General features: G+C 46.7%; 4 protein-coding genes across 4 annotated transcripts; 3 read left to right on the top strand and 1 right to left on the bottom strand.

Annotated features, from left to right (window-relative positions):
• The first annotated feature begins 2,750 nt into the window (after window positions 1–2,750).
• BDW47DRAFT_100583 (uncharacterized protein) lies at window positions 2,751–3,186 on the top strand. The gene has a single exon (XM_024811471.1). It carries the CDS (start codon window positions 2,769–2,771, stop codon window positions 3,015–3,017), a length of 249 nt encoding a protein of 82 aa, XP_024674657.1. The 5' UTR covers window positions 2,751–2,768; the 3' UTR covers window positions 3,018–3,186.
• Window positions 3,187–5,602: 2,416 nt separating this feature from the next.
• BDW47DRAFT_100584 (uncharacterized protein) lies at window positions 5,603–6,217 on the top strand. The gene is made up of 2 exons (XM_024811472.1): window positions 5,603–5,717; window positions 5,769–6,217. Exon 2 carries the CDS (start codon window positions 5,958–5,960, stop codon window positions 6,129–6,131), a length of 174 nt encoding a protein of 57 aa, XP_024674658.1. The 5' UTR covers window positions 5,603–5,717; window positions 5,769–5,957; the 3' UTR covers window positions 6,132–6,217.
• BDW47DRAFT_100585 (uncharacterized protein) lies at window positions 6,209–6,730 on the top strand. Its single transcript, XM_024811473.1, has one exon. It carries the CDS (start codon window positions 6,400–6,402, stop codon window positions 6,607–6,609), a length of 210 nt encoding a protein of 69 aa, XP_024674659.1. The 5' UTR covers window positions 6,209–6,399; the 3' UTR covers window positions 6,610–6,730.
• Window positions 6,731–12,330: 5,600 nt separating this feature from the next.
• On the bottom strand, window positions 12,331–13,269 carry BDW47DRAFT_100590 (uncharacterized protein). The gene has a single exon (XM_024811474.1). It carries the CDS (start codon window positions 12,691–12,693, stop codon window positions 12,451–12,453), a length of 243 nt encoding a protein of 80 aa, XP_024674660.1. The 5' UTR covers window positions 12,694–13,269; the 3' UTR covers window positions 12,331–12,450.
• Window positions 13,270–17,272: the final 4,003 nt, after the last annotated feature.

A 17,272-nucleotide genomic window follows, 5' to 3' on the forward strand; every position in this document is an offset into this window, starting at 1 on the left:
ATAATAATAATAATAATAATAATAAAAAAGTGAAAACAAAGATAAATAAAATCAAGAGGACGGACTACGATCGTCGAATCGCGCTGGCAGTCGTGACCAGTTTAAAGTTACGGCGAATTACAGAAGCTTTACAGGCTGCGAACTGCGGATCTTCGACGAAGTGTGGAGTGAGTTGGGATCATATTGGCGATGAGCGGGTATCTTGGTGGGGAGCGATGGGCCTTACTAGAGGAGGCAAGAAAAAGAAAAAAGAAGAGAGAAAAGGAAAAATACAGAGTAGAAAAAATAAAAATAAAAAAAGGGGATTAGTACTTTGACACTACCTACTAACTAGGGTTGTCAATCCTCCCCGTGTACCATATACGGTGCACTGTACATGTGAATGGTCAAAACACGGGTATCTGGTATGTAATTTACATACATAGAGGTATCATCGGTACTGATGGGTATCGAAGATAGTAAATAAGATTACCGACCGGCCGATTTCTTAGGAAAATTCCGAGAAAGTTCTTTTAATATCGAATCTCTGTAATTCCCTTACCCCGCTCACAATACATTCACTGTCATTATCATTATCATCATAATGTAATTTGTGTAGCTCAAGACATTGTCAGTTGATTTTACATAGTAGGCACCTTATAGTAGTGATTTTACCGAGAATTACAATACAGAAATATGAAATAAAATTAAAATAAAATAAGGGATCATATAATCGGGATCCATGAGAGGCCTACTCGGCAGTCGGTACTAGAGTTGGAGAAGTCAACGCAATACTGAATCTAGCTATGGCATGAAGGGGGAAATCAGAAAAACAAAATAGAAATAGAAAATCAAAACAAATTATGAGTGGTCCCCGTCATTGTAAGATTGAAAGCCGATAAACCAGAGTAGGCAGGTGTTGATCGAGATCCATCGATCGCGCGCTATGCAGGTTAGGGGAACAGCCGGCCGACTCTAATTAAAAAGACGGTAGCCATAGTTGTTGTAATTATATAATGATAATGGGTTAATAGTATGGTATTTCGTAATTGGTAACTTGCTAAGAATGACGACCGAAGAAAAGAAAAAGGAGATTGTCCGCAACGATCCAGGAGATTTGGCAATGATGACCAACTGACTTCGGTAAGACTGGAGAGCTCAGCAATCTGATAGTATTCTGGTTACTCGGGAGTTCTCCATCGTCTACTACCTTGTTTTCCTCGGGAAATTCAAAGAAAAATGAAAACAGTTTGCAGACCATTACCGGGTTGTATCGTTTGTATGTGTATGTGGTAATCAATCGCATCTCGCAGGAATCAACAATTTCTTTCTAACTCAAAGAACCCCGATGGCGCGTTCATGAATCTCCAAAGAACATATTAAATTATATTAAACCCAGATCTGAGGTTTCGGTGGCCACCTTCTGCGACAGCAGTCCAATAACACAATGGGGATTGACTCGGCTATCACATGGTCTTGAGCTCTGGGTGGGGATGTTTGTGTCATCTTCAAGCCTCCTGCGCCTGGCTACAAAGTAGTCGAGTTCTTGCATGTTTAACATTAACAACCCCAGTTCGTTTAAATGACTCCTCTCCGTAGGATGCATTGGGTCGAATGGATCCCACGGCCGAAGATGACTGATAATACCCGTAGTAAACAAGGAGGGGAAGCAAACATCATGTGCATTAATCGGCGCCTTGAAAAAAAAAAATGACGAAGAAATGATTCAAAGGAGAATTATGGTAGGCTAGATCCATTTAGGCTTTTCTCTCTCGTATATATCCTCGATTTGCGATCTATGACGAACCGCATTTTTTCGGAGACACATCGACGCTTCGACTGCAGAATCAACCGCGGGATCTAAATCCGAGATCCCGACGGGTTCCATCTGGCAAGCATGGTTGATAGTAGACTATTAATTTGCTCCGTTGACTCGAAGCATTTTCGTTCTGCTGGAAGGACGACAGTAGTCAGCCGACCGACGGCGCACCTCATCCACTTAGGCTATGATCCCGGGGTTTGGAAACACCCCATGTACCAAGGGGTCTGCCTTTTGGGGGCCATCCTTCGTTGGCTAGGTTGGCTGGCTGGTCCAGATCTATTAGCGATCGCAGTGGGGAAACTTGGATCGCACATCAGCAAGAAACATTCGCCCAGCTGCAGCTAGCCCGGAAACCTATGCCATTAGCATCGTATCTGGGAGAGATCCGACCACCGATTTGCTCATACGAGTCCAGGCTACCGGCATCCCCAAAAGCAAGCTGCAGTCATGATCAGATCCTCTCCTGGAGGGGTCCATCCTTTCTACTTTCAGGGCTCCCCCGTCTCTTTCTAGAGTTCAGCGCATCGGATGGTAAAGGAGGTTCATCCGAATAATTCCTTGTTGTTATTTTCTTCCATTTACTAGACATTCTTTATCCTCCTCCTTTTTCTTAATTTCTTTTCGCCTTATTTTATTATCCATTTATTATTTTTATCTTCTATCATTCAAGATGATTACTTTTTAGTTAAAATTAATGAAAGATAAGCGAAATCAAAATATGGAAAAGAATAAAAATAGAAGAAAGTTAATCTCATTTGGAAACCACCGTCTTCGTTAGTATACAACCCGATCCCGTCCCTGAGTAATTTGTTTTTTTGTTCCATGGTACCGTACGACGCTCCCCGCTTTGCCATGCTCAAGATCTCGGGCCTAGCCGTTCATGGTTGTGGCACCATCGTCATCATCTACGATCCTTCGGCATGGGTGGTGCACTGGTGTCACTTGGTGTGGCTTGGGTGAGCAAATTATGCGATCGGTTTTATCCTTTTTGATCTTGTTATTCTTTTTATCCTTTTCCATCCCTTCTCTTGCCTTTTTTCTTTTCTTGTCTTTAATTTCGGCTTTTTATTATGCTTTCTTTTTCCTCCCATGTATTTATCCCAGTATCTTCACTTTCAGCCTTGGAATCAATGAGGATATCGAAATGTATGGGTGGAAGGGAGTGTTTATTGATCTATATCTTCCCGCCAAACCTTTCCCAGAGCATTATTATTGAATGTCAATAGGCAGAAGGCGGGTATGACGGAGCACTCCCATCGATAACACTTACCCTGCCAGAACGGCGCATGCACATGGAGATCCATTGGTTTTAGGGCCCGACCGTTGCGCGTAGTGCACAATAGTATCACTCCTGCGAGGATAATCAGCATCACACCACTGCGCGGTGATACTGCCGGCATCATCATCATCATCATCAGAATAATGTCACGTCATATCGGATGATTTGTCTCATCTACGACGGCCGATCTCATCCCATCCCCGATGAGTCGGGTTCTTCCCAAGATCGACGCTATCTATCATATTTTTACTGTCTACGGAGTATTCGAAGACCGTAACAATCTTTACTAATATTTTCGTATTACTCACCAGCTGGGCTTTGTGTACCGGCTAGCCAGTAGCTAGTACACACTGTCATACACCCTTACTTCCATTGTGACATGCACGTTGCGAGTTTGGGGGAAGTCGATCGAGCTGAGATCAGGACCATCTGATTGGGTATACGGAGGGAAAAGTTGTATACCAGGCTATACGCCTGAGATCAGACCCTTCAGTACCCTAGACAACATCATTGTATTGCGCATAAGCTGTGTGGCTATAATGACGTCATTATGTACCTGGTAGTAACTGGTACCCGGTAACCGTCTCTCTCTCCCTCATCTAAATCCTCACCATTTCTTCCCTCCCTTTCCTGCTGTTTGATTATATCGCTGTCCGCGAGACCATCCCACCAGCCCGTGGCTTAATCGTGCGAGCATCGCTGTCACCAACAGCGCCCAGTCGACTCCGAACGACCCCCGGCCCTCTCACTTACCTTTTCCAGCTGCGTGCGTAAATATCGCCATGCATCCCCGCGACTGGGCTTGTATCAGGCATTAACTATCATTCCTTTCGGTAACTGCCTAGTAATGACATTGTCTCTGCGGATATTACTTACCGCTTTGCGTTGGTCTTCGGAGCCACTTTCAGCCACAATTCGGTCACGGACAAAGAGCAAGACGGTAGTAGGAAGATAACTGCTTTTTGACTGGATGGGATCGGTGATCGTAATCTGGGATCGTTACGAGTGGGCTGATGGGCATCGTAGGACTAACTATCTATACATGTGACGCGTCACTTTGACTGTCCCCATAGAGACTGAGGCTGGAAGAGGACGGACGGTCTGCAGGCTTGATCTTGATGGTTTCGAGTTTATTCTTCTCGACGGCTCTTTGGGTAGGTATTACCCCGTACAAGGTGGCAGAAGCGATGTTATGTATTGTTTTGTTACTTATTACGGAGTATTTTCATGGATAGTCAAAGCTCAGGCGATAACTGCAATCTACTTCGCTTAGGGTATCTCATAATGCTGACTCCGTAGTTCTTGCAAAATATGAAACACTTTCAAGAAATAGACAACATTCAAACCAAGACAGTACAAAAAAATGCACCAAGAAAAAGAAAGATACAACCGATCTGGCAGACCGTCCGCGCGCCGTGCCACTATGATCCTTCCCGCCAGGGCCACGCTTCATCCGCCCGGGCGTCTTGGGGGTGGGAAGTGAGTTTTGACGTGCCCCGTGGTCTGGTCTGGTCTGGTCTGTACTCTGCAGGCCCTGCGATTGAAATGGGCGGTATCCGTCCCCGTGGATGGGTGTTCATATTTTGTATAACTGTCCTCTAGTGGGGTCTTTCTTTGTCTTTCTTTTTTATTTTGATTTTTGTTGTTATGTTTTTCTGGCGAATGTATGATATGATGATAATCTGTAGTAAATTCAATGGGTACACTTATACCCTTTTATCTTACTACGGAGGACCCATGTACGATTCCGTACAGATTGGTATCGTATATATACGTTGAACCGTATTCCATACGAATACAGTCCACCCCACAGCACACATAATCCCCCCCAATTAAATCCACCCAAACCACAACAAACCTGCCAGATCATTCACATTAACTAAGGTAAATAACAGAAGGAACCGACCTTCCTAGGTTCCATCCGATGGGGAATTTTCCCTCAGATGATGGCCCAGCAGAGTGGACCAAGAGTGTGAAGACTTCCCACTAGTCAACTAAGTAGCAAGTACCGACTACGACTACTGTAGGGTCGGCCGAGGGAGGAACTAGCTAACTCACTGGCTAGATTGGACTAGCTTTCGCAGATGGCGCTATTGTGGCCTAGGGGGATCAGCGTTGCGATCTTTGCCGTTTTGGAGTGCGATGACAGCATGGTGGGTTTTGATGTTCTGGACTGAGGATTGTGCTGTTTGGGTGGTTTTGATATAGGGTCTGATCTCTGTTTTGGGGTCGGGGTGTTTTTTGGTTAGTAGATTGCGGTGGGCTGTTCGGGTCTGTTTCTACCTAGGTAATTATCTACCGAGGGAGAAGGGTCTGGCGAGTTTGTTGCGTTGAGGAGGGACTGAGAGGGAAAGGGGACGGAGCGAGGACGATGGGTAGACGAATTAGCAAGAAGGAACCTGATCCAGTCCCGGAGTTCTCTTTCCCTCGATTTTGCCAAACGGGGATCTTGAAAGAAGAGCAGGGGTACTAAAAAAGTAAATCAAAATAAATAATAATAAAACAGAAGAAAGAAAAACCAAGCCCATAACACCAACGGTCACTGTCGTACCGTCACCGGGTGCACAGACATGGTTACGGAACAGCAGCAGCAGCAGCAGCAGCCCGTGATGGATCTAACGGTCGTTCGAAAATCGACTCATCCAATCAGACTCGTAACAGCCAAGGAACGTTTTCCGTCAGATTTACCTAGACGATGAATAATACCCGCTCCACTCTAGTATTATCCTGACAAACCAACCGTCCGTCCCCAAAACCCACCAAACACCCACTTTGTTTATCTCGCAAGACCTCCCCCCACTACTAAGGTGTGGCTTGGATTATCAGTTCCATGCACTTCGCTTCTTTTGATTGTCGGACTCGGGGCATTACTGTACGATGGACTCGAACCTAACCTTGGCGATTTTAGATAATATTCAGGGTCGACTGATGGATGATCCGCTTTGCATAGCGGGCTCCGCTGGATTCCTTGGAATGGTGTCGATTCCTGATGGATTTGGTTGGGTGGGGGGGGTCTGTTACAGGATACAGGGTACACGGAAGACAAGATAATGAGAAATGAAGGAAAATTATGAGACAAAGGAGGGGGAGAAAAGACAGCAAGAGCTCGAGGTCAAGGTAGCTCGAGTCGAGTATCCAAGGACGGCGTGGTGCATTGACCAACAAACACCCCTTCCAGGTTCCTAATACTAGCAGGGAAAGATACATGGTCCGAAACGGAGGGAACTACCTAGCTAGGTGGCAGGCCGCATACGACTAGGTACCGAAATCGACCCGATCCTGTTGAACCTCCCGCCACTCCACGCTAAAACGCCAATCCATGCGAAAACTAGGGATTAGGCTCTGGATTTGTTGTACCAGCCCGGAGTCAATCTACCTCCGTTCTACAGTACCTCGTGCATTATCTCTCCGATCTGAGCGTCAGCGTACTGATTTATCGGTCATTTTTATTCCTTTTCTGGGGCTGAGCGTCCTTGCTAACTTATTCAACTGGTTGCGAGGGAACGTCCACATGCCCGGTTGTGTGTGACTGGGGCCCTTGGAGTTTCTGTCCCTCCCAGCATGGCAAGATCGGAGATTATAGGGGTCCCGACGGTCTTACGATGATCTCACTTAGCTTTGGGGGGGGGGTTCGATCAGCTGATTTCAAACTTTTCGGTGATGATCTATTAGAAGGGCATTGATTGTACAGTATGGTCATGTCTTGCCTCGCACGCCGCAATTGGTAACCGCAACACAAACATTAGGAAGACAAAAACATTAGTCATTATTATTTTTTCTTTCAGGCTACAACCGAAGATATGCCGCTGTCACCACCCTCGGCTCTTAACAAGCAAGGACATGTCCCGCCTAGCTAGCAGGAATCTCCATCCCATCCACGATCCTAGTGTTACTATCCGACTCGACCTCGACCGTAGTTACAGCTGACGCTGAGCGGCATACCGGCAGAGTCATAAACACAATGCGATTGTTCCGGTGGAGTATGTCTGTGTGACACGACTACTTAAAAGGGCGCAAGCTGGACTCAATATTTGCTGTACTTAGCTACAGGACGATGAGATATGAGACCGGGCGTATAGCCCTGAGATCTTGCGCAACTGCCGGATGAAACCTCCTAACCGTATCTACTCTTGATCACTTGACTCTTTGGTTTATGCTGCTACGATCCGAAACATGGAAAGACAGGGTGTCAAAAGAGGGAAAGATGGGGAAATAATCAAAAAAATAAAAATAAAAATAAAAATAAAAATCACTCGGAAATTCGAGGGGGGGAAAAAACAATCAAATCAAAAACAGGAAGGAAAATTCTTCCCCCTCTGTTCAACTCCTCCCCCTTGTCGAGTTGGACACACCCACCTGTGCAATGGCTGGTAGGAATGAGACCAACCAAACAGGGTTACCAACCTGCCAACCCCCCATCGCGGAGATTATTACGAAAATACCAGATAGATCAGTTGCCAATAGGGGAATACTGTAGTCAGCAGATATCGAGGGGAGTTCTCTTAGTCTCCAGTCTCCACCAGAGTACCCTTCCCCAGGTCAGAAAGCTTTATCGGCGGCCAATATGCAGGCGAGTTACGATGGATCATGGAGCTGGGCGATGGTGGATCAAGGGAAGAGGAAGGATCGACAGCGGCAGAAATCAGAGACCGTTGACATTTGGGAAGTTCATCTGGTGGTCGTCCTTCACTAATACCAATATGGCCGGGAGTACCTCAATTCCCTTGCTAGTAGATATTAGCTGCGCTCGCACGCCTGTTAGATTGTTGTATCTTATTTCCCTCACCCACCCCTCCCCCCGGTGTTTTCCTTGAGAGGAGAAAGAAGGAAAGGGAAAGGAAGAGAGTGGGGGGGGGAGAGCTTCTCACACCGGGTTTCTCTGATTTTCTGATCGCTGGACGATGATCAGATAAATTCCTCGACGATAGTGGAAGGGAGCGACATCGCCTATACCGATGTGGAAAGAGTCTGAACGCGATCGTAATTTTCTCAACTAGCGTTTTTTGTTTTTTGTTTTTTTTCCACCCCCCAGTCCCTAAGGTAATACCAATGTGGATGACCACTCCCACGAGATATTTTCGAGAGACCCCCAGTGCTGGGTTCCGTAAGCATCATGGATCGGTAAGGTAAGTTGGTGATCATCCCCCCGTTCGAGGAGGTGTGGCTTCTCCCATGGGTCATTTTGTGGGGTTGTGGACGGGAAATTCATTTCGCGAGGGAATTCCAGAGGAAGTGAGTGCTCTGGATTGGAAGCGAATTATTTTCTCCTTGCTGGGTGATTACAGTTGTCATTGAGCAGGGATATATATGCATCATTCCTCTTCAAAACCATTCTCATACAAGGAATGAGTTGGAGGGGAGAGGGAGAGGGGCTGGTAAGTGCCTCAGGGCAGTGCTTTGACTTAAGGGAGGACACGATATGCTGGGAGCCGTTCCCGCGCAACCTGTCATTCATGGTACATAGAATGAGTAAAGGATAATCCTTTCTTTTTTTAAACCTCTTTTCCCCTTCCCTTTTCCTTATCATAGCCATTATAGCTATTGACTAGCACACGAAAGAAGGGGCGGAAGGAATGGTCAAAGAAAAAGAGGGGCGACATTGGGACAAGGAACAAACAACCATCATTCAAGTGGAACCCATCCCGGTAAACTCTCCGACGCCATGTCCTAAAAAAGTAAATTGACAGCTGGTCGGATTGAGTTTTTTGTCGCAAAAAACGACTGAGATAGCTAAAGCGCAAGTCTGCTGCAAGACGACTGATACGGGAGTTGCACTCAAGGTAGGGTAATGTTAATAGGCTGAGAAAAGAGATTCATGCTAGGTGGGCTTAGCTTTAGATCAGCCCGGTAAATACTAATTAATCATACCATTGATGGGGGATTAGATCTCTGAATAATGATGGCACTAGGCTAGTTCGTTTCCTTAGTCGTTCAGGTTGGGTTGTGGAATAACCTAGGTTGTTGTATGGTTAATTACCGTATAATACTGGGTAGGTAACTTGTTCCCGAAAACACATTCTGTATAGGGATACTGTATAGAGGACAATTGTTGTCTTCTGATAAAGATGACTATCCCAACCTACGGGCCATTCATCCAGATTATCTGTATCGATTCTCCTCTGGGGCTTTTTGCTCCTAAGCAAAAAGTCGCCTGTGTGAATTTTGATTTGAATGGGACTCCAGCTTCCACATTAAGATCAGATAGTCGATTATATATGTTCCAACGGAGAAATCACTAGAACCTCTTTACACTGCCGTAAAGCGTATCCGGTATATGATGAGCTTTCTGTAGCGAGCTTCTGCAATAGTTCCACACCATCTTCCCCGAGCAGTCTTCTACACGGTTCTCTACACTAATCTAAACTCGCCACGCCTGATCCCCAATAGAGACACAGGCGTGGAGTACAATCGTCGTACACCGCAAGTAGATCTTGCCAGTTTAGTGCCGCGCAAGTATGTCGATTGTCGGCCCTGTCTATCATCATCGAGCTCAACCTATGCAGTAATGTACACAGTTGGTTCAATCCACCGGTTCCTTTCCTACCTCCCGGAGCAGCTTGGATCATGGCGCAGCACCAGTCGGGATATGATCTTCCTCGGACGGCGATCCTGCGAGATCGGTAGGACACGGAGAACGATGATCGGATTCGATTTGTCAGTCCATCAAGCATGAAAATCATAGAGTAAGTGAGTGAACATTGCCCCTATCGACTCTCCGGTTTCTCTGTCTTCATTGCGGAGTACGTTAAGGAGAATCATATGCTGACTCGAGGACCGACAAGACTTACGGTGTCGAACTCGCTAACCTACCTGCTGATTAACATCTAATGGAGCCCGAAGGGCTGGAGTGCGCCGTTGACCGTTTTCCCCACCGCCATCGATGGGCCCGATCCACCCTCGCATGGTAAGGTGTGTAAACGACGGCACCACGACGCATCAGCGCGATGATCATTACCGGAGCGGGCGAGTAACTAGTTTCTTTGGAATAGTGCTTTTCTATTTCTTTCTCTTTTCATTTTTATTTGCGTTTTTACCATTGTTTTCCTTTGTTCCTTTTTAGTTTTTGCCCTGTGGCACCCCCACACCAATATCTACCTATCTATCCTTTTAGGGGTCTTGTGGCTGACGGTTAACGGGGCCCTTTTCAATACCCTCGAGTCAGAGTTGCCCCGTCCCCTGTGGATTCAATAACTTAGCCAAGTAAAAGATTGACTCGTCCGACCTATTCATGCTAAGTTAGCACCATTCTTCTCCAGAATTAAGACGTCTATCACTTGGACTCGGGGTCTGTCTTTATCTGTTTTCTTCCCTAGCGGGAGATGCTAGGGGGCGCTAAAAGCCCGATAATCAATCCTATCAGTCTCATCTGCTTCGATCATCTCCTCGCCCTCATTAGCTACTCTACTCTACCCTGTTTTGTTTCTAGTTCCTACCCTATCCTACGGAGCACTTCCTACCTAGTGACTGGATTATTCTCCCGGAAGCCAATCATCATCGCCGTTAAGGTCAGTGGATACCTATCAGGTCGGAGCCGGATTATGGTACACGCTACAGCGGTGGGTGTGGGTTCAGGATTGTCACCACCTAAACCGCCCCCCCCATTATTCCGATCTTTTTCTAGATTAGATGGGTAGAAGGGGGGTAATTGTCCCAAAAAAGAAAATGAAGGGAAGTAGAAAGTAGAAAGAGGGGGGGAAGGGACGGTAGAGAACAAATGGGACGAGACGAAAATGAAGCCCGAGATGTTTCGGTGAGGGTCGCTTATGTCGGGGTTATCTTAAGGAGTCCATTTGAGAGTCAGGGTCTTGCCGCAATGGATGACAATACTTACCTGTATTCTTCTTTTTATTTATTTATTTATTTATTATTTTTATTATTTTTTTCTTTCTATTTATAATCATAATCGTGATAAATTATGAGTATTTTATCATGATTGTTCCGATTTACATCAAAATTGGAGCGATCAACTGTTTCAAATCGGCCGATGGATCTCTCGGCTGACAGGTTTGTCTGGGGCTAATAGCTATGCGAGATTTATGCCCCTATGCCCGGGAGATGTAGTGGAGATGGTAGCCGAGTAGTGCTAGCCATTGCTAGTCGCTTGAGTCCATCATGATATTGCGCGGGTTTTCCCAGAATGGCAGTCTATAGGAGACAGATTAGCGAATATCGATTATGATGAGCCACCTAGAACAGATCCGGAGTGGAATTTAGGTGAAATAGGAAGGAGACCTGGAGTCTAGGGTCCGATGGCTTGCCTCGTACAGATCAGGGACTAACTCGTACATAATTATCTTTGTTACTGTACTTATCATACTTGGCTTAGTTGAGTTATCTCACATGCAAGGTAGGTAGGTATCTTCATCTACGGAGTACACACCTCTGCTATACGGAGTAACTAGTCAACTGGAAATAGAAAAAAAAAAGGCAATTCTAGCAAGTAGAATTCCGAAGTCTAGGCCGGACGACAGCGGTACACATGCATCTCTATATTTTGGGTTCTGACCCCGCAGGTCTGGCAGGGGGGGAAGACCGCGCTTATGCGGCCACTGGGCTAAAGTACGAGCAGAAGTACGACCTAGACAGTCTGGGTTATCGATCCCGCACACGGACACACAGCCAATGCGACACGATCTATCAACTTCCTTCACTATCTATCCATTCCAGGCACGGAGGTCAGCCCACGTAGTGTATCCATCTCGATCGATCGGAGAGACGCGGGGGGAACTCAGTCAGGTACCGATGTCTTTCCCCTCATCCCTTCCTATATTCGTCTTAGGATCGCTTAGGTATCGAGCTGTCATGTTGGTCCTCGTCTAGTCATGGTATGGTCTGATGTTGGGACCTGGACCCGCCGCGGACCGGTGTTTTTGAGTTTGGATGTATCAGATTATATTGTCGCTCGGCTGATTCTTGATTCATGTTGCTTTTGTTGTCTTTGTCCTTGCTGTCATGGGAAGAGTAGCGAGTGGCAGGGCTGAGACGTTTGTCCCTACGGCTTGTGTGACGTGACTGGTGCTCTGGGGAGAGAGATTACGGGTTCTTTGTGCTTGGTATAGAGCTGGCTGCAGTATCAGTGGTGTTCGATGTTTACAGGTACTTAAAAATACGGAGTATCCTAGTACGATTGCCTAGATCAGACCACTCGACAGATGGTGCCACTCAATACGCAAGGATGATAATAACTCGAGCGTAAAAACAAACGAAACCAAGATGACAGCATACATGACTAACCCGCTCCCGAACCACGGCTCGTCCCATCTCAACACGTGGACTGAGCCACACTGTTAAATTAAGATCAATATTAATTACTTCTAACTCGACCATCGTCCAAGATTAGGATCCTCAAGAACCAGCCGCGTGCTACGTTCTAACCCAGTTCCCTTTCCATTCCAGCATTAGATTGGGATGAGATTGAACCCCCCCCCTGCGATGCTAGTACAACAGGATGGATACACCCGCGGCAGACCAACGCGATCGAATCAGCCGGCCCCCCAATCAACGATGTCGCTGAGTGTCCCTCGGTGGGACATCCCCATTTTCTCTTTCGTGGAGATCGAGCCAGATTAATCAAGATGGTCGCCCACGCGAGGTGGACCGAGAAACTCGTCATCTCGGGTCGGGCTCCTTTTTTTTCTTCTTTCTTTTTCGATTCCGTTCTTGGATTGATTTTTTATTTTATTTTAATTACAAATTTGGGAGTTCTTTTCCGTGTTTTGATTTTCGGGTTCTTGCGATTTGTTTGTCTTCGGTTATCCTGGTTTGATTTGGATCTTTGGTGTGTCCGTGGTACATCTTGACTGATTCATTGCTGATTAGTTTTGTCATAGTAGATACTGGTTACAGGGTAGATTACTAGATACAAGTCAGAGAACAGAAACCAGAGGTATACAGATACAGTCCGCAGGTCTATCTACATGTTCATCCCAAGCCTCCCATCGCCAAGTGACATCCTCCATCTAGCGACAGAGTATGGAGGCTATAAGCAGAATATGCTTATCACCTACACACCCAGTACTTCTTTCTAGCACGACAAAAGCCAAGCTGAATGACACCTGTCATGGTACCAGCTTAAACACCCTGACGAGAGTTTGACAGCTGCCACTCGAAACTGTCAACTCCACCTGTCGAGTAAGTCTTTCCACCCACTCCAACAGACAGGGAATCCATCCATCCTCTGGGTCCGTCCGACATCTGCCCCCCTCCCCGCCCGGCCGAGTGGGAAGGAAAAGGGATTTTACTTTTGACCCGGTGTCTCCGGGGACCCTGCTTCGAAAAAAAAGACCCCTGTTGTCATCTGATCTTCGTTGTGTATTACTATTATCGATTTTGAGAAATACAATGGCGACGATCGACCTGACCCAGCTGAACCGGCCATTACGAGATGGATGGCCTGAACGTATGACGTAGATCTGTTGTACGGGTTGTTATTGTTGTTGTTGTTGTTGTCCAAAGTACAGAATACTACGGGAGTATTACCAGTCAGTCAGTAATCATCGGGATGAAGAACCGCCCGTTCGACCACGGAGACCAACTATCATACTACAGGATTCTACTAATTTTCTGACGGGCCCCCGATCGGCATTTGCTTGGATCTAAGTTCGGGATCTGGGATCGCGCTTTTCCAGTTTTAGGGGGCGTTGCAAATCCCGGCCGCCGGGGTTCGATCGTGATTTAGTATTTTTTTTTTTTTATTTTAATTTTTCTCTGTTCTTTTCTTTTCTTTTCTTTTCTTTTTTTTAATTTTTTTAATTTTTTGCCCCTCCCCCCTGTATAACTATTGTTTTCTTTCTTTTTTCTTGGATATATATTATGTGTATTATGATTTTTACTACTTCGGATATGGCAAGGAGCTGGGTTTGCTGTTTTTGACGTTGAAAGTACGGAGCGGAGTACATGGAGTAAGTCTGATGTAGATAGATATGCATGGGAGGGACTAGGGACAGACAGACAGGGTCTTGGGTATTTGGAATTCCGGATCCTGTGGGTTGTGGCCGTTGATGGCAACGCTTGTGTTTTACTTCTTTTCTTTTCTATTCCATTGGTCATTATTTGATTTTCTATTTTATTAATATCATTTGATTAATCTTACTATTTCTATCTGCTTACTGATATTATTCTCATTAGTTTACTCCGGTCCATACTAAACGATGGATCCACGGTAAAATGAATGATAGAACAGATCCCCAATCCAATCTCCATGATTTATACCACTTATGCGCGATCTGTATCGGCATCTATCTCCCGTAGTCTAGCCTAGTGTGTCGATATACTAGTCGAGCGGCGGTTCCAGGGTCTGGGCTGTGTCTGTTGACAGGCACTGTGAAATGATGATCTTCGGGCCAGGAGGACGGGGACTGGGGCTGAGGGGTTGGTAAACTTGGTAGAGACCGCGTGGCTGGATCTGGGATCTTTTGACAATGTTCGGTTGAGGAAATGAGTGGGTGCTTAAAATAGTACGATTATGGAGTTGGTTGGTATTAGATGGTGGGTGATGTGTATTACTATACTGCTATCTGTGGGTGTTGACTGGCTAGCTGGTTGGATGGATGGTTACCTAGCTGGCTGGCTAGCTAGCTGGGATGAGGATGAGCTGGATCAGAGGGTCTGGTACTTTCATTCGTTGTGATGTGTAGGTGTTGGAGTAGGTGTAGTGTATGAGTAGAAGCGGAGTTGGAGTAGGCGATGAGCAGTAACAGCTGAAGCAGCTGAAGATGCAGCAGCAGCAGGAAGACAGAAGAAGGGATACAGACCCATCATGTCTCACCACTTGGATCGCTTATCCCACCCAGCACAATCTGAAACTACCGCTGAAAAAGCCCTCGTCTTTCAAGTCTTCATCGCCAAAGCCAATCGCTTCGTCCCTCACCCGTATCCGCTTCTATACACCCCCTCCCATCATCACTCTCAAACACAATGGGCCCTTCGTCCCCCCCCCACCCCCCCAGTAAGTGGGATCCAACCCGTGTATACTACTCCGTAGACGACGCCCACATCCAGCCACCAGCCGACTAAACGGTGCCATCGCCCCCACAGATGGATTCAATAGTAATTCCTCTAATCCATTCCCCCCATGTGTGAAACGTAGAGCCCACCTTTGGAGAGTGTGCCCTCCCCGCAGCGTAAAACTGGTAGTGAGTGGCGAGCGTGGCTGCCGAGTCTAACGCCGCCACCACTGTAAGTCCCGGCTGGGTCTTTGGGGTGCGGAAAGGATGTGCATGTGGTGCTGGAGAGAGGGGGCTTGCATGTGAAGGAAGTGTCCATTTGGTTTCTGCTTGTTTGTTAGGATACTGGTTGGTGGTGGGTTGTATGTGGGCTGTAACTATTTGGTTACTTGCGTAGGGCGAGTAGATAAAGAGATGATGGAGATTCCTGATGGTATGAGCAGACTTTCTGCGTCGTGCTGATTGATCCGGGCCAGCTGTGTACTTCCTCCACCTGCGGAAGATATCTCCGTCCACTATGGACGTGAAGTTGTACTCATACGACCGTTCGTCGTCTCGTTGGATTCACGCTTAGCGACTTGAACTGCACCGGAGTAGATGATAAGTGTGTTCGACACTAGGCCTGTGTATAGCTAGCTTCTCATAAATTGTATAGGTGTATGCAATGGGTGACATCACGCTTCTGGACGACTAATCGCCGCGCGGATGAGTTTGTTGTTGCGTTGTACGCCACTAGATAATAATCGATTGACATGGTCCCGGTGGCGCCTAAATGGTGCTTTGTCGAGGCTGTCTCGGCAGGATGCGATGCTCTCCTAGAATTATTGAGGTGCTAGTCGCTGGCTGTGGAGTGGAGGTTCGTGTTGCCCTGTTGCTGTTTCTGACTTGGTTAGGGCTGCGGAATCAGCAGGAGGAGCATCATGCTGAGAACAGGCTTGTCTGCTGGTTTTCCATCTTGATGCGTGCGTGATTTAAGGTAGTGATTGAAGGATGTGCTTTACCGATTTTTTACGTCAAATATGATTGTGTTATGCTGTAGTTAGTGTTTGTTAGCTGCGTCAAAACTTTGTAAAAACGTATCCAAATGCCTATGACAGTCTTGTTTCCTCGCTCATGGATGCATACCTGGCCACGTTCAGGTAAGACATGTTTCCGATAAGCGGTACCAGACGAAATTGTCTGTTTGGTCTACGCTTGTTAGATGGAGGGATCGTTTTACAGGGTAAGGAAGGGAACTCCATAACCGCAGGGCTGCTTGAATATCCGTTGCATCGTTTCCCCCAGTACAACTTCTCTTCTATGACTTTGGGTTTGCACACGGTAGGTCCCACTGGGTGTTGTGGTGTGGCATACCAAGGGAGAGATCATGATGGTAGTGGGCGTTCCTGACCCGAGTAGGTTCCAGTACGGACATGAGACCTAGAGCTTGATGTCTCGCGGGAATAGTACGCACAGGATCCAGGAGAGATCCAAAACAGCGGCTATCAGAGCAGGGACGCGGGATAGATCCCGCTGCACCCAAACGGCGATAGGAGCTACTGCAGAGAAAGCCGATGTCTTTCCCTTGAGAGATACAATAGTGCAAGTATATGCTTGTCCAGACACCAACTAATAACCAGAAGCATCAAATTTAGCAGACCCGAAGATTTCCCGGTAACACGACGGGCGTGTGAGCCGACGGATGGGGACAGTGTCTTGGGTCGGGTGGTGGATAGCTGCAGAGAAGAATACCCCCTTCTTTGCTTGTCGGGGGGAAGGGGGGATGAAGAATCACAACCACGGAATAGGGGCCGGTTGAAGAGGGTGGTCGGTTCAGTTCAGTTCTCACGAGATTGTGTTTCACGACGTCATGAACCCATGCAAGTCATCCTGATTATGCATGGGGGTAGAATCTATCTATCGATCCATTTATTCCTTCTGGGTTTGTCTGTCAGTAGTAGGGGTAGGTCAGGTCGTGCAGGATACCTGCAATGTCTGGACCAGGTTCGACGCAAAGGATCGCCGGTGACGAGCATCGATCTTGTTGATATTGCCTTACCTAGAGGTTGAATAGTCTGTCACGTCCAAAGCTGGCTATCATTGGACAGTCTAAATGGTAGGAAACCGTGAAGCACAGAACTTAGATTATTTATATACCAACCTTATCCTACTTCCGTGTCTGGATCTCTTTAGATCGACCTATCGACTGATAAACTTCCCATGAGTCAAGCCCCTTCGCCCTCCGATTGTGTGACCGGACGGATCTGT

The sequence above is a fragment of the Aspergillus candidus genome (genome assembly GCF_002847045.1).
Source record: "Aspergillus candidus strain CBS 102.13 unplaced genomic scaffold BDW47scaffold_7, whole genome shotgun sequence".
NCBI lineage: Eukaryota > Fungi > Ascomycota > Eurotiomycetes > Eurotiales > Aspergillaceae > Aspergillus > Aspergillus candidus.

Bases quoted from the DNA above. Each gene is read 5' to 3' on its own strand.
- BDW47DRAFT_100583 (XM_024811471.1), top strand. From the start codon at position 2,769: ATGCGATCGGTTTTATCCTTTTTGATCTTGTTATTCTTTTTATCCTTT.
- BDW47DRAFT_100590 (XM_024811474.1), bottom strand. From the start codon at position 12,693: ATGACGAGTTTCTCGGTCCACCTCGCGTGGGCGACCATCTTGATTAAT.
- BDW47DRAFT_100584 (XM_024811472.1), top strand. From the start codon at position 5,958: ATGGACTCGAACCTAACCTTGGCGATTTTAGATAATATTCAGGGTCGA.
- BDW47DRAFT_100585 (XM_024811473.1), top strand. From the start codon at position 6,400: ATGCGAAAACTAGGGATTAGGCTCTGGATTTGTTGTACCAGCCCGGAG.